General features: G+C 37.5%; 1 protein-coding gene across 4 annotated transcripts in view; it reads left to right on the forward strand.

The window, feature by feature from the left end:
• Positions 1-16,651, forward strand: part of SNTG2 (syntrophin gamma 2) — a 260,833-nt gene that overhangs the window by 152,818 nt on the left and 91,364 nt on the right. For all 4 annotated transcript variants that reach the window (XM_065835059.2, XM_071807027.1, XM_071807026.1 and 1 more), the window contains one exon: positions 5,409-5,500. In XM_065835059.2, coding sequence (XP_065691131.1) covers positions 5,409-5,500 — 92 coding nt within the window. The remainder of the gene's footprint in view (positions 1-5,408; positions 5,501-16,651) is intronic.

The raw sequence follows: 16,651 nt of genomic DNA on the forward strand, positions 1-16,651 counted from the left end.
AACTCGGTCGTGGTACATCACAGGGAGGAGTTTAGCTGACTCCTGCATTGCCTTTCTGACCAAGAGGCACTGCAACCATTCCTGTCTGAGGAGCTGAGATCATGTCACTGTTTCTGTGAAGTGCTATTTGTGGAAAGAGAAAGCAGTGATTAGCAGCAAGACCAGATCATCCTTTATCTCCATGTGACCAGAGGTGTGTGCAAAACTTCTTTAGGTAAACAGCTTCCATGAAAACTTGAACTATGAACTTTCACCTTACAAAAACCTCTCTTCTCTTTAAAAGGACCTTTTTCATGGCCTGTGGCCAGCTAGCACTGTTTGCAGTCCACCTCTGATTACTGTTGTTCAAAGAAAACCTGTTTGGAATAGTGTAAACAGTGCCCTTTTAGACAAGCTATCACAGACTATCAGCCAGCACAGCAGAGAAGCAATACTTCTTAAATGAAAGAGACATTTTGGATACAAACTACTTATTTTGGGCAGCTTATTAGTCTTGCTTCCTTCACACAGAGCATGAGATATTTTGCAAGCATTATACTGCCCTACCCAGTCCCATGCATAATCCCACACCTTCAGTCCCATAGTACATGCTTAACAAAAGGACTTACTAAGTATGATCAGGCAGCTGAGGAACTTAAGAAATTACCCTTCTTCTGAACTGAACCTGGACCTCAGCCCAGAGCTCACCTCTCCAAGTTACTCTGTGCAGCCAGTCAATAAAGACTGAAATCAAGCTCAAGGAGTGACATGATCTGTGGTGACTTGACATAAATACTCGTTCTTGTGGTAAGGAAATAAGCAAATAAAGTGTAGAAAATTCTTCAAATAGGTCTGGTTTTGGACCATACACTGAAGTTAAGGAGAACAGCAGTGGTGTGACAAAGCACCTGGTTTCAAAAAGAGCTTTTTGCAGGCCCATGCACAAAAGGGAATTCCAGTCATGAAGCATCAGTGGCACATATGACAAGCTAAGTAGCAATTCTACTACACAATAAAGTACTTCCCAACTCACACTGCAGGCAAGATGCTAGCGTTCCAGAAGACTTAGGGACATTGTCCCCTACCTTCAGGCATTCAGTCAGGCCAGCTGCTATGCTGGCAGTTTTAGATGTGTTCACTTCAAATGCAACCATACTGTCCCTTCCTTTTAGCCAGTATTATTGCTGTTTCTTATACGTACATCGTCAGGAGTAGCATCTGCCTCTGCTGCTTCCTTCTGGTACCTCTTCCTTCCCTACTCTATCTCCTGCTATGGCTAACAAAAACACAAGATGTCACAACAGAGAAATGTCTACCTACAGTTCTCACCACATTTTTCTGGTTGTTTTACTCTTTCATGGGTTGTGAACAACAAATATAGGCATGGGTACTGATTCCAAAGGGTGGTGGAGCACTGGAACAGGTTCTCCAGGGAGGTGTCACGACCCCAAGCCTGACAGTGTTCAAGAAGAGACTGGAGAACACCCTCAGACACATGGTGTGAAATGTGGGGTTGTTACATGCAGGGACAGGAGCTGGACTCGATGATCCTTGTGGGTCCCTTCCAACTCAGGACATTGTATGATATAAGGATGAGACGAGGATGACTCGTTCCTATGTTTGGAGGAGGTCCTAACACAGGGTGATGTGCCACCATGGACCTTTGTCTCTTTCACAGCTGCCTGGAATGCTGGGCCCTTAGTAGAGAGACAGACTGTCCATAATAGTAAATTAAATTATGCCAGAAAGTATTCTCTGCCACAGGAATTTGATAAGCAATTTTATAACGTGCTGCAGAATGCTTGGAGAAATTTTGCATAGGGCACATAATTCATTCTCAGAAAACTATCAGGCCTGGATCAGAAGTTAGCATGGGCCAGGATGGTAATTCACTAGGTCATTTGGCTCCATGGCTAGGTTGATTCCTCATCCCATGGCTTGTGGGTTGCTCTAAGGTCACTGTCAGCTAGAGAGAGGATAGATTTGTGTTTCTGGAAATCAAAGGAATGAACTTTGGCTTTTGGAGCTGAGTCAGGAAGTTATTAGTGGCTATGAGGGTTACTTGTTAGCCTGTTACAGAATAATTATGGTGTCAGCTCTTGGGTATAGTCATTAAGGATTCTTTGGAACTAAGTCCATTACCCACACCAGAACTGAGCAGGGCTTTTAGGACCTTTTAAGATAAGATTCACTGCTGCTAGGAGGACTCTTCATGACATTTTATGCTATAACAGGCTCTCTTCATAATTTTTCTTTTGCATAGTTATACCAAATTATCGGAATATTCTGAGTTGCAAAGCTTGTAATTAAAAATCACCAGGAGTCTTTCCTTTGATTTTAATTTTGTGGTTCTGAAATGGGCATTTTGTCTACTGGAAATTGTCTATGACATAATTAGAAAGTTAGATAAATGAGATTTTATTTATATACAAGAGGTCTCCTGTATCATTCAGCAATGTTGAACATAAGACAAATTGTTGTAAAGGGTAAAGTCTTGCTAACTACTTTTTGTACATTGATCCACTGTCCTTTGTTTTGGGGTTTTTGTTTGTTATTTAGAGATTCAGTGTAATTCACTGACTGAAGCAAACAACTACCCGTTGATGGGACTCTGAATTGACTAGAACTTTAATAGAGACCTTTCTAGGTCTAGAAAGCTTATAGGTATTTGAAGTTAAAAATAAAATCCAGGCTTCATTAAAATAAGTGGTAGAATACGTAACTTTTTAAATTGAAAAATCTCAGTGATTCTGTCAAAAAGAATATAAAAGGATTGATAAACAACTCCTACCTGTACCACTGCAAATGGGTTCTTGCTTTAGCTTTAGTGTCAGCTAGCTTAGTGATTTCATGAGTGACTGCTAGCTCAGCAAAATCTCCTGTGATCCTTACAGTGTTTCTTTCCCTCACCTTGGAGTTCTGCCTGTCTTTTTCTTGCTACCCCTGGGGCATTTAAGTCTCTGTGAACTGCAGAATCCAATATCCTTGCTATCTCTCTCCTTCTGACCCATTCTCACCTTACAGGTTAAGTTGGGTTTTTTTTCTTCTGAGCCTGTTAGCTATTGCTCAGGTAAAGATCGGGCAAAGATCTCCTCTCCCATGGGACCCTTCCTGGCCCAGCTTTCTCAAAAGAACAAAAATGACACAGCTGAGAATATGCAAATTAAACACATGATGCCTGTCATAGTATAGACTAGCATTTCTCATAGGGATGCCTGTCTAACTGTGATTTGGGCAGGCTAAGAGGACAACTAGGCAATAATGATTGCTGGAAATCTGACAACATACCAAATACCTTTTTTTTTTTGGCTTCAGTACCCATCAGGATACTGTATTGTGGTCATGGAGGGAGGAGTTACCTGTTGCTGATGTTTTATTTTACATAAACACTTTATTTTTTTAGTCTTTCTCAAACTAATGTTCCCAAGTTTTGACTGACACCTAACACTTGATTTGGAGTCTCATCTACTTGTGCAAGGGCTGTGGTATCAGATAGTGCAAGATTTACTTTATGTTAGTATATTTTGCATCATGTTGAGCATATACAGTGGGAACTTCTAAAATGCTGAACAAGGCCATGAAGGAGAAGTCCAGGAGTGATTGAGGCAGAATAGGCAGAGAGCAGACTAAAAGACTGGTGAAGTTGCTTGAAATCAAGTCATAGAGGTGGAGGTGGAGCCTGGGAGAAGCTCTGTCATTAGTTGTGACTCAGAAAACCAAAGAAAGCTGCTGAACAGAAAAACAAATCTGCAGAACCACTGTGGGCAGAGGGAAATGTGTTCCTTAACCTTTTATTCTTAGCTTTCCCATGCAATGGATGCCAGTTTTCTCTACTTAAAAAAAATATCTATATATATATATAGATATAGATATTCTAATGTAGTATTTTGTATTGGGATTAAACTTGGATTTAGAGATTTGAAAATACCTAAATTCATGTCATTTGATATGCTCAAATTACTGAGGAGGTGGGATAATTCCACTTTAAGAATCTGATTGACTCAAGGAGCTGTCATAGCTGTCTACTGCCACAGACAATGGCATTCCCTAACAGGCAGACTCTTCAGTGGAGAATTTAATGCCAGCTTTTTTATGTCATTATTTTTATTTTTTAAAAAATTGAAATTATCTTTTGTTCCAGCAAGTCACTCTGCTCATCTATGAGTATTGACATATATTTTTGCAGTCTACTATATGTATCTAGTCCCTACAAGATGTTGTAGCTAGTTACTAGAGTCAGCACTTGGTTTAGATGCAGGCATGCAAAGCATTGTGATTCCTTCTGCTGACATCGTCTAATGCTGCACAGAAAGGACTGCAAGTGAAAGCATGCAGAAACTTCAAAATTCAGGGTGTAATTCTGAGACCTCAGCACAGAACTGACAGAGATTTGTTATGGAGAAAATGAGCTTTTGATGAATTAAGTTCCATTTTGCTAAATCTTCCAGATATGTCAAATAGATACGTACAAAAATATATGATTAAGAATGACATTTTGACTTTCATGATGTTAGAGTTGACAGATCTATTAATGTGAAATGATTTACGAACGATTTCAGGTAACTTCCATAGATGGAAAAATGAGTTTTCTGTGATGATGAATGTAATGCTGTGAAATTGATTTTATGTGCTTTATTGATAAGACCAAGTACTGTCGAACAGTAATTGTATATTATTGGTACTATATGTTAACACTTTATGCAAAAATTACACAATGGTGTGACTTTGTGCTGTTTCCATTATTGTATGTTACAAAAGTATTAAGCTTTCCTGGACTCACTTTAACTACTAAAGCAGGATTATGATGCATAACTGCTAAAGAATCTTAAAGAATATAACTGTGTAATTTTAACATATTAACATTGTATCGACATTTCATGATAACTGTTTGCTTTGAATTTCTCATTTTGAGAAGGTGCATAATTCTTGAAAATAACTGGAATTTTAAGAAAAAGGTGTATCCATTAATAGAGTGTATATATGTACACAGTTACTACTTGCCTGAGAGTTTCTTATTAGCTTTGTTTATAAATACATTCCATGGTTATGCTCTAAGGTGAGACTTTCAACACTCACTGGGAAATTTATTCATTAAATTAAAGAGATTTGTATAACTTAATTTCTTACTTGGTTTTGAATAGCTCATTCTCAGTGAAAGAAAGGCTTAATCCTGCAAGTAGTTAAGCATACAAGTAGTTCCCATGAGCACAACCTCTATAAATAGCATCTAGCTACCTTGTTTTCTTCCTAGACATAACGTACAGCATATGGACATTTTCTTGGCTGTCATTCTGAAGTGCAAGTAATACTTCTGGTTTAGCTTAGTGATTTATATTAAAAATTCTTCTCCTGTTTTACAGCTGCAATAGATATTGCCTGATACATATATTTTTAACACAAGCAATTATTTTTCATTATCTGATTTCCAGGTTCCCCTGGACCATCCAGTGATCACAGCAGTGGAGCTTCATCACCTCTCTTTGACAGTGGCTTACATTTAAATGGAAACTCAACTAACACTGTAAGCAAATGAATAATAAAGACATGGTGTGAGCTATGTGAGTCCTGTTCCCATTTGAACCTTCAAATTCTGGTGTAGGACTGTAAGGCTACCCTAATTTTTTGTTGCTGTTGTTTGCTTGTTTGTTTGTTTGATTGAATTTTAAGTGCAAATACTGTAGAAATCTATACTTACAAAGTAACCGATATGGGGCCCTGGGCTTCCAGGTTCGTATTCTGAGACAACTGAGAAGCTTGTAGGAGTGAGCACAGTAAGATTTAATAATTGTTCAGGCATGAATTCATGTGAACTTTTGTCATTCTTTGTTGAATTGTAGTATTGTACTATTGAATTAAATCCTGCTAGAGATGCTGAAGTGTATGTGAAATTCATAAAATAGCATGACGTTGAATTATTGAAGCAAACTTTCATAGACAGGGAGAAAAAGTGAAAGAAATAAAATGGGAATCAGACTCAAGGAAAAAAAAATCTGTGTCTTTAATCCAGAGTATATTCAGTTCTTTTTTCTGTGGTGAACAGCTATGACTGAATTAGTTGCAGTATTGTGGGGGAAAAAAAAATCCTTTCTCCAGGAAAAATACTAGTCACCAAAGCCAACAAAGATATGATGTCTTAGGAGGTAACAATGTCGCTCTTTTAGAAATGAAGATTGGCGATGTACATACTACCTGTACAACAGCATGAACCTTCATGATCAAAACTTGTTTAACTCCTAAAAAATTGCTGCTGTAGTCCTTCAGTTGGATATTAAATCTTACAGAAGGAATGTCCAATAAATGGAGTGAAGGTTTCTCCTCTCCTCTGTTTTTCCTTTTCTTTCCTACTCAGCCAGCAGTGTCAGTGTCTGCTGATTACTGCACTTCTCCCAAGCTTTGCACTTTTTTTAGCACTGTCTCTCTAAACTAATCATTAAGACTTGTTTTCATGTGGTATATATAGATATGATAATATATTATTTATATATGATAAATAAACAGAAATATGCTTTTCTGTGCTGATACTTGTACCTTAGCACTTGGGGTCAAAACTGAGCATAAATATCAGTTTCACGTTTATTTGTTTCTAATGATCCAGATAATTATTACCTTTATTTACTTTGTGTAAATAAAGACCCCAACCTGTCCTCAGGGTCCAGCATTTTGTAATGCCTGTGTACCACGTGTTCTGCAGACAAGCAAAGTCCTTTCTGCAAAAGGCTTGCATTACAAGAAGAGTGTTGTGGACAGATTATTGCCTGTGATTGCATTAGCATGCTTTAGTAAATTAATGCCTATTAATTTAGTGCTAGAATGAGTGTGCCATAATAACTTTCAGTAATCATTATGACTGTACTGTGGGAATTGCACACTTTGAATGCTATGCATTATAAAAACATAAATAAGTAGTTAGAGTTTTGTAGACTTGTAGCAGAGTAATTTAGAGTTAGTTTCCAAGGTAGCACACAAATGAGTCTGCATAAGCTTGAAATATAAGTGGAAAACCAGAAACTAAAAAAGAGGAATACTGAGATACTAACTTGTTTTTATACAGCACTTAATTTTTCTGAAACCTGACATAAAATCACATGAGGAGCTATGCACCAGACACTATGACCTAGAAGTGGAGTAAAGCAAAACAATCCACCTTTTATCTAGCCTAGTAAAAAATTCATGATCTCCCTTTATGGGAAACAAAATGAAAAATTGCCAGATTCTTGCTGTGAAATTCCAAAGCAAGGCTTTAAGTATTCTGAGCAGGAATGACTGGCTTTAAAGATGGTCTGCTGGAGGTATGTGGTCAAACTTTTATCAAACTAAGCTGTGAGTGAAACTGAACTGTGATCAGATCTTCAAAAGTGGTTATAAATGTGTTTTTAATACCAGCTAGTGAGTCCTTCTTCTTTTTTCATTCAATTTTTTCATTTTTCTGAGGAGGGAAGAGCGGAACTGGCATTACCTATGATGGTATTGCCCAGTAAGGCTAAGGATATTTAAATCCCTTTTTAATGTCACCTTGGTAGGGGAGATCTGGCTCACTTTGAACATTATGTCATGTAAGTTTGTGTTTAGTTGTATGTACCTTCCTGACCACAGTCAGATCCGTGCCCTATTATACAGTACAGGGATATTTATGCGTGTAAATGCTGCTCCAAAAGCACACAATGTAGTGGAATGAGAGGTAAAGAATTACTGTTATGGCAGTTTCAGCAAGCTATCATTCAGCATCTCTGTTCTGAAAAACAATAATATAGAGACACTTGAGCTAATGCTGTATTCAGGGTGTAACGTTCACATGACACAACAGAATAGGCTGTGGTGAAACTGGCCATGTTAACATCAAGCTGCTTCTGCCTAATATGATTGTACCATTTTCAGTTCTGGTGCTAGCTTGCCGCTGTTAAATACATCTTCATCACCTCTGCTGCGGAGCACCTGTTATATGTGACATGATATCATCTGGAGGATTTATATACATTCTCCCTATAATATCTCAGCAGTTTTCAGTGTAACACTTGAAGAGGGTTCTCTGGAATAGAGAGAAATGAGCTAAAGTGCTCTCTTCACACCTAATTATTTTGTGCTTGGGCACTGACAAATGCTACAGAGACTGGTAGTGGCAGATACATTCATCTGTATCTTATAAGTGGTTTATTAAACACAATGTGAAGTTTCAGAGGGGAACATAAAACATTCAGAGGCGCTGATCTCTAGGGTAGTGATTACAAGTTGTTTACCTGAAGGATTCTAACTACAAAACTGTGAAGAAAATACTGTAGAGATACTCTCCTAGATATCCAAATATCTTTGGTTTCCAGGCAAGTTCTCTGGAGAAGCTTGGGTTAGGGAAAAGAAAAAAAAAAAAAAAGACTGAAAATAAACCAAATTACTGTTTAGGACACCATTGAAAAGAAACCAAATTCCATTTTAAGACACTATTGAATAACATGATAGTCACAATGCAAACAGAGAAGGTAATAGGTTTTCATTTGTTTAAAAGTCCAGCTTTCCTGAATTGTCTAAAACTGATGTTCTAGTAAGCGGTGAGACCAGAGTAAATAGTTATTTTCTGTGTGTTCATGTAATTTAAGAACTGTAATTTAATTACGGTACTGTATGTTTAGTTTAGGTGGTTAAATGAAACTAAACAGACACTTAAAATTTTCTAAATTGCTTTGAAATCTTTTTTTTTTTCCTCTATGGCTTTGTTTCATCTGTAATTTATTATTTTTTTTTTTTTACTTTAAAAAAGACATTGTCTACTTCATCACCAAGTACCACTTTTAAAAAAAGAAAATACACAGGTGCCCAGCTCTTGGTGGGACCAGTAGGGTGCTAAATCTTTAATGTCTGTGGTAGTCTTGGTTCCAGAGTGAATGATATGACTCCATCCCTAATGTGTAAAGGCAGAAAGGGAAGAGGATGCAAGAAAGGAGGGTGGGCACTCTCCAACTGAGATGGATACTTTAGTGGAGTGTGTGACCAGACCACTGAATTGAGTTTCAATCGATGACCTTTATCTGAAAGCTTCAGTAGTTTTATTTTTCTCATGTTCCTATAGTGTCTTCCAATTCAGTATAAATACGCTATTGATCATTCTTAAGTTTTGTTTTTCATTTTTATCATCCTGTAGCTCACTTTAAAGAAGAAAAGTTTCAGGATTTCAGATCAATAGCTTTTGTATTAGAACAGTTCAGCATGTGATACCAATAGACTCTGCCAACTCTTGATCTGAAAATCCATGATTTTCTCGCTGAATATGGAAGCAATGTGACTTTAAATTGGCTTTCAGTTCACAGTGTGTCATTTGGAAATGTACTTGCATAAAATGTAATTAATATAATAAATAAAAAAAATAGCTCTCTTAGAGGTACAGCACTGATTACTCTCATGAAAATAATCGTCACCATGTCTTGCATTTCTTTGCTGAAGAGAACACAGCTAGCTACACTTAAATATTTTGGACTGCTGCTGTGCTGAGAACTTTTATGAAATGAGATAAACACACTGCAAGTAAGTGTGCTCCTTTTTTTCAATTAATAAAATACGAAATGACTGTCGCATAACAACCTACAGGAGAAAAAAAAATCCAAATATTCTTTTTTTTTATTGCATCTTTCAGAAATCGTAGCAGTAGAAGCTGGAGAAAGCCTGTTAAATAACACTTTTCTACTCCAGTACTATAGAGTTATTAAGGTTATGCTTTTTATATTAAGTATTGAAATGGTTTAATTTAGATTTAGCTGTTCTAAAGTGCTGCGTGTTTCTAATTCTGTTTAGAGTTGATTGGGACTTTCATTGTGACATTAATGAAGTGAATAAAGGTATCTTTAAAAGTCTTATCTTTTAGTTGTATTGATCCCTACTGTCACTGCTAATCCTTTCAGCAGACTTATTTCTTCAAATATTTAACATGTAATTGATCAGGTTGGCCATTTCTTCTGCACAGAAATTAAACACTTGTTTAATTTCCCAGTAAAGTTTAAGTCAAATATGGTTTTAGGATTTTTTTTTTTTCAACCTAGAGCCTTAACAAATGCTAGTGAAGGAAAATATTGCATTGAAAATACAAAGAAGGTCTTACTAGCTGCTAAATAAATGAACGCTGAACAACATTTGCTGCTTTATAACATCTGATACTCATTTTAAAAGTATTCACTTAGAACACTGAAAGTTAATCCGATATTCACACATTTCAAAGAAGATGGCTTCAGTTTTTTTAAGTGAGGCTGACGTAAGCCCAAGTCTGTTTCCACTGGAAAAGAAGTCAAAAACCGAGAAAGGTCAGATGAACAATTATGGCTGTGTTATTTATCTTTCAGAAAAAACTGCAGTAGGATCACAATGGAAATAATATGTTAAGTAGAAAACAGTAACTTGCATTTGTTAGGTATCTGGTTTCATTTCTTAGTTATACCTATTTTTCCCATACACAGCCCTTTCATGTGAATGCATTGTTTCTTACTGTTCCTATAAATTCATCCATTTTAGTTTCCAGCAGCAGCAAAAAGAAAATGGCTTAGTCCCGATTTATTACCTTTTTTATAGCTTCTGATAGAAATTGTGTCATTCTCTTCATCCTTATGCATTCTTTTCTTTTTTTTTTTTTTTTAATTACACTTAAGATTGAAATATTTTGAGTCCTTTTGTTTGCTTGCTGAATTGTAGGGAGCAGCATTTCATCTGAGTAGTCACCAGGAATCTGCTTTAGGGAGAGTTGTGTTGCTCTGTAGGTTGCACCGAGTGCTTTGAGTACCTTTCATTCACACAGATAGATAAAGAAAGTTTTGGGCAACAGAGTTATTTATTAATGAATCGTGCTCTTCTGTTTAGCCTATGGTATTCAGGAGTGCAGGAACTAAATTTGCATTTGATTCTTGGACAAAATTGTCCCTCTTTTTTCTCTTATTATCTGTTCTCCTGCCTATGACTATGAAAGTTCAAAATGAACTACTTCAGGTCAGAGCTAGGTTATAAAGAAAAGTTAGAAATTTGAAACTGTTGTATGAGTAAACAAAATTATGATAATTTCTCACCTGTTACCAACACGGTGAACAGAAGCAGCAGCTGTCTTTCATGTGTATTACCCGGGAGTATCTCAAGTCCTTGGTTAGAGGGAAATACATGTGGTATCGTTCATGAGATTGAAAACTAAATAAGGAAGTGTTAGAAGAAATGAAGGCAAGGGGTTTTGGTTTTGTTTGTTTGGTTTTGGTTTTGTTTGGTTGGTTTTGGTTTTTTTGTTTGTTGTTTTTGTGTGTGTGTGAAAGATCCATCTACTGTTGCCCCAGTCAGTGTTCGACTACTGTTCCGAATACCAGGCCCTGGTAATGATCAATATGGAAACAGAGAGGCAAATAGTGATTATGTGCTTCTAGATTTGATATGAGCATAGATGAACTCCAGCAGTTCAGGTACATGCTATAAATGGCTTACAGTGAAAAATGGTAGTAAAATTGAGTCAACAAGTTCTCCCACAGAGTTTCATCCACTGTCATGCCACAAATTCCCACAACAAATTGAGAATTACTGAGCTCTTAGTTAGTGATAGAAGGGAAAGTCAAGCCTAACCTTGAGCCAATTTTTCTAAGCAAGGACAGAACGCCCCATCTGAAAGGCTGCCAAAAGCTGTCTGTAACAGCTGAAGTTTGGGTACACTTGCATTTACAGTATTATGCCAATAATCTCAACGTTATATTTTATTCTGTTCTTTTCTTTATATATCTTTAATGTTGGGTTTTGATTTATGACTGCTGTTACAGTTTGAGAAGAATCATAATTACTTCCTGCTTTTTGTGCTGAGATTTCATATAAACTACTCTGGCCCCTGTCCTCTTCCTCCCAAAGGAAGAATATATCTGGAAAGGTGTTCAAGGCAAGGTTGTTGAGGTTACTCAGGAACCAATTACATACTAGCCCAAGGGAAACAAATTAAAGAAAAAGGTGCAAAGTTCTGTCAAATAGTCCATATGTATTTTCTAAAGATATTTTAGTCAGGCTTATACCTTATTGGTTCACTAAAAAAAAATAATAATGTAATAACACCTAGCAGCACAGCTGTAATAAAATATTCATTAGTATTTCTATTGTGAATCACTTTTAGAGAAACTTATATAACTGAAAGATTTTTAATTTTTTTTCCTCACTGGAAGAATAGTAAACCTGTTGATTTAAATCCATAGCTACTGCAGTGAATAAGGCAACATAGGTGCCTAACACGTACTGCTATACAGACTCTCCATGTAAACATCACATATAGGTGCTCAGTGTCTGCAAAACCATCCCTTAATTAAAAATCATTAAATGTCTTCAAGAACAGTCATTAAATTTCAAAAGCATGCATGTGATGCAGCATTATAATTAAAAGTCTTTCTTTTCTGTGATAGAAAGGGAGAGGTAGTATCCTTGTTTCACATGCTGTTTTACCTTCCTCTCATTTAATTAAACATCTATCAATTAAAATAATGTAGAATAGAGCTGGGTAATTAAAATTTGCTGCTTTCACTGAATTTTAAAGACATCAAATTACTTGTCCAAATTGTTATTTCATCTGGAAGAGCTTGTTTCCTGTATAGAAGCCTTTATCTATTAAACGATTTAATGATGCATACTTTACCAGATAATTACTGTCTTCTTAAAGCTGTCACAGAACTGTGCACCTGCATCTAAGAATTCCATTAAAAATAAATAAACACAGACCCTCTTCTGAATTGATGCTGCATGAAAGGAATGCACAGGTATTTTGATATCGTCATTAAATCCCTCTGAATTCTGAGACAAGTCAACTGCTCTAATTGACTCCTATTTACAGTAGATATCTCAATAATGTTTTTCTTTACTTGGGCATCACAAGAGTTTCACTCATGCCTCTACTCTCGGCTGAACAATTGTTAATTGTGTTGTTCCACAACTAAAGTAAGCTAATGCAAGACTCTTTTGCTGCTAAATGGATCAGTCTTGTTTTCTTCTCCAACCATTCTACAGCCTCTGTCTGTCTCTGGAATAAGTATCAGCAAATGCTTAACTGTATGTTGGTCATTTTAGGACATTTTTATGTACATTTGGTTCCATTTTATGGAATAGGCTCAAGACTTTAATGATACATAATAAATCCTTTAAAGCAAAAAATAGATAAATTCCAAATTGTCAGTAAAAAGTTATTTATTTTCTAATGGGTATCATACTTGATTCTTATTTCACAGAATCATAGAATCACTGAGGTTGTAAAAGACCCTTAAGAGTCCAACCCTTAACCTAACAATGCCAAGTCCACCATTAAACCATGTCCTGAAGCACCACATCTGTATGTCTTTTAAATGTCTCCAGGGATGGTGACTTGACCACTTCCCTGTTCCAACACTTTCTGTGAAGAAATGTTTCCTAATATCCAATCTGAACCTTCCGTGGTGCAGCTTAAGGACATTTCCTCTCATCCTATTGCTTGTTACTTGGGAGAAGAAACCAATGCACACCTCGCTACAACCTCCTTTTGTTGTAGAGAGTCGTAAGTTCTCCCCTCAGTCTCCTTTTCTCCAGGCTAAACAGCCGCAGTTCCCTCAGCTGCTTCTCACAGGACTTGTTCTCTAGACCCTTCACTGATGCAGCTTTGCTGCTCTTCTTTGGATGCACTCCAGCATGTCAGTGTCTTGTGGTAAGGGAACCAAAACTGAACACAGGATTCAAGGTGTGGCCTCACCCGTGCAGATGATCACTTCTCTAGTCATGCTGGCCACACTGTTCCCGATACAAACCAGGATGCTGTTGGCCTTTTTGGCCACATGGGCACACTGCTGGCTCAAATTCAGCCGGCTGTCAATCAACGCCCCCAGATCCCTCTCCGCCAGGCAGCTTTCCAGCCACTTTTCCCTGAGCCTGTAGTGCTACCTGGGGTTGTTGTGACCCAAGTGCAGGACCCAGCACTTTGCCTTGTTGAACCTCGTGCAATTGGCCTCAGCCCAACAATCCAGCTGATCCAGATCCCACTGTAGAGCCATCCTACCCTCCAGCAGATCAACACTTCTGCAAGCTTCCTGAGGGTGCACTCAATCCCCTCATCCAGATCATTGATAAAGAGATTAAACAGGACTGGCCCCAATACTGAGCCTTGGGGAACACCACTCATGACCGGCCGCCAGCTGGGTTTGAGTCCGTTCACCACAACTCCTTGGGCCCGGCCCTCCAGCCGGCTCTTTATCCATCACAGAGTACACCCATCCAGTCCATGAGCTGCCAGCTTCTCCAGGAGAATGCTGTGGGATATGGTGCCAAAGGCTGTACTGAAATCCAGGCAGACAACATCCACAGTCTTTCCCCCATCCACTAAGTGGGTCATCTTGTCATAGAAGGAGATCAGGTTGCTCAAACAGGACCTACCTTTCATAAACCCATGATGGCTGAGCCTGATCAACCTGATTGTCCTGTACATGCCATGTGATGGCCCTCAAGATGCTCCATGATATTCCCCAGCACTGAGATCAGACTGACAGACCTGTAGTTCTCCAGATCCTCCTTCCGGCCCTTCTAGTAGGTCAGTGTCACATTTGCTAACCTTTTATTTCCTTTTAGATTGTTTTACCTTTCAGTCTTCATGAAAATAACAGTTAATTCACATAAATTAAAATAAATTCTTTACAAATTAAGTTTACAATTGTATATCTTTGCACGGTTTTGAAACCCTCAAACATTCAATTTAGGAAATAACTAAAAAAATTAAGGAGTTTTGGTAGGCAGTCAAACTTATAGAATGCAAATAAGTCTTTTGTGAAATCATTTGCACTGGTTAAATTTACAGTTGAAAGCTCAGATATTTTCTAAGAAGTTCTCCTGTCCTCTATTTTCTCCATGCTGATGACAACAGCAAGTTATTGTGGTAGCAAATTAAAAAACAAGCTTGTTTCCAGGTGAAGAAATCATTGATACTAATTAATTTGGCCTTTCAAGAACAAACAGTATCAATTATTGTTGCCTCTTTGTTTAATTGTAGTATGTGAATGTTTGCAATAGATACATTGCTGTTCCCTTGGTCTATATCCACTATGGAGACTTTTCAAGACTTGCATTTCTGCAAACCAGATAGTGTTTGTAATATGAGGTGAAAAGTGTATTTAAAAGCAAGCTTAAGCTTGCTGAGAAATATGAGCCTGAGTATTTCTGGCTCCAAAAGTGAATTAACCCAGCTTCAACCTGTCTGAAGCCCAAATGTAGCAAAAGAGTGATATGTCAACCTAAAATATCACTGTGACTGCTTTCGAGGTGCGGCTCTAGCAAAAATTGCAAATTAAATTACTAGGGAGGATTCAGAAACACTTCCTTCTGAGGACATGACATTTTTCTTGCAGAGATTTAGAATCAATGACAGGAGTTTTTAAAAAAAAAAAAAAAAAAAGTAAGGTAAAATAACTGAGTTTCCCAGGCTCTGCAAATTGTATGTCACAAAAATATTAGACATTGACAGTCCCAGCCAGCTGTGATCTTTTGCCTTTCTTCCTATGTTCTTAGTAGAAACTTAATTACAGAGACATGTGTGATCTGATCTCTCATTTAGTGGAGGAGTTTCTGGACTCATTCTGCTTAGGGGAAGACTTCTTGCTTGCCCAATAATGAGTTGTTATATAGTTGTTTGAAAAAGCAACAAAGTACTTGCCTACATTGTCCTTCATAGGTCAATGATTGCTAATGGAATATAGAATCAAACCCTCCTCCAAGTCAACAGTACACAGCTGTCCCAGGTGGGTAGTGATTATGTGTCATTACAACCTGATTCTTGTTCAGTGTTCTGTCAAAAATGAGATTTTTGTGTTCAATCCATTTCTTAATGGACAGGTGTTACAAACAAATTGGTATTAATTGGCAACATTGTTGACGGCCTGAATGGAAAGCCAAAGGTGTGAAATGAACCGGAGGATAAAAGCTGTGATTGCAGAGATTATGTCTAAACAGCCAAATTTTTTTAGTGCTTTGAAGGAACAGTGTGGAGAGTTTTCAACATGATCAGCAGCAGCTGTTTAGCAGACAGAAGGCTTGAAGGTCAGCCAGCTCAGTACCACTGGGTCAGGTCAAAGGACCATTTGGCCAAATAGCTGGTCCCCAGCAGGTGCCCTCAGGAGAATACAAGAAAAGAGCAAATATGCAAATTTATTTATAGGGTATATTTGCTGCACCTCAAATGATTTCTGGCACAGGAACCTCCTGAGCTAGAGTTTGTGATATAGAAAAATGTGGTTTTCTTTGCTTTTATCCCACTGAATTTTACCACCAATCAGTATGCCTGCTTATTATATGAAAAGGGCAAGTGAACCACTGTTTCCTAATCCTTTTTTTCTGCTATTTATGTTTTTACATACCTTTGTCATACAATTCCCTCAGCTACTTCTTTTTCAATCTAATGAATCTTTGTTTACTTGCTATTTGTGTGGAAACAGTTCCATTCCTTTCGCCATCTGCTTTTCTCATGACAGCAAGTTCTTATTTTTGAGTGTTAATTGCCTGTTCGTATCCCATTAGAGTATGGGAAAATTTAATATTGTCTTTACTGGCAGGCATTACTATGCGATTGTCTACTATATTTTTAGCAGTGTTTTTATCTCTCAGTCATTCTGTACCATGACCTTCTTCTGCAGCTGTTTGCACTTTGGTTTTCTTTTTATCATTCTTAATTACTTGTGCATCACAAACT

This window comes from Patagioenas fasciata, chromosome 3 (genome assembly GCF_037038585.1).
Source record: "Patagioenas fasciata isolate bPatFas1 chromosome 3, bPatFas1.hap1, whole genome shotgun sequence".
NCBI classification, from domain to species: domain Eukaryota; kingdom Metazoa; phylum Chordata; class Aves; order Columbiformes; family Columbidae; genus Patagioenas; species Patagioenas fasciata.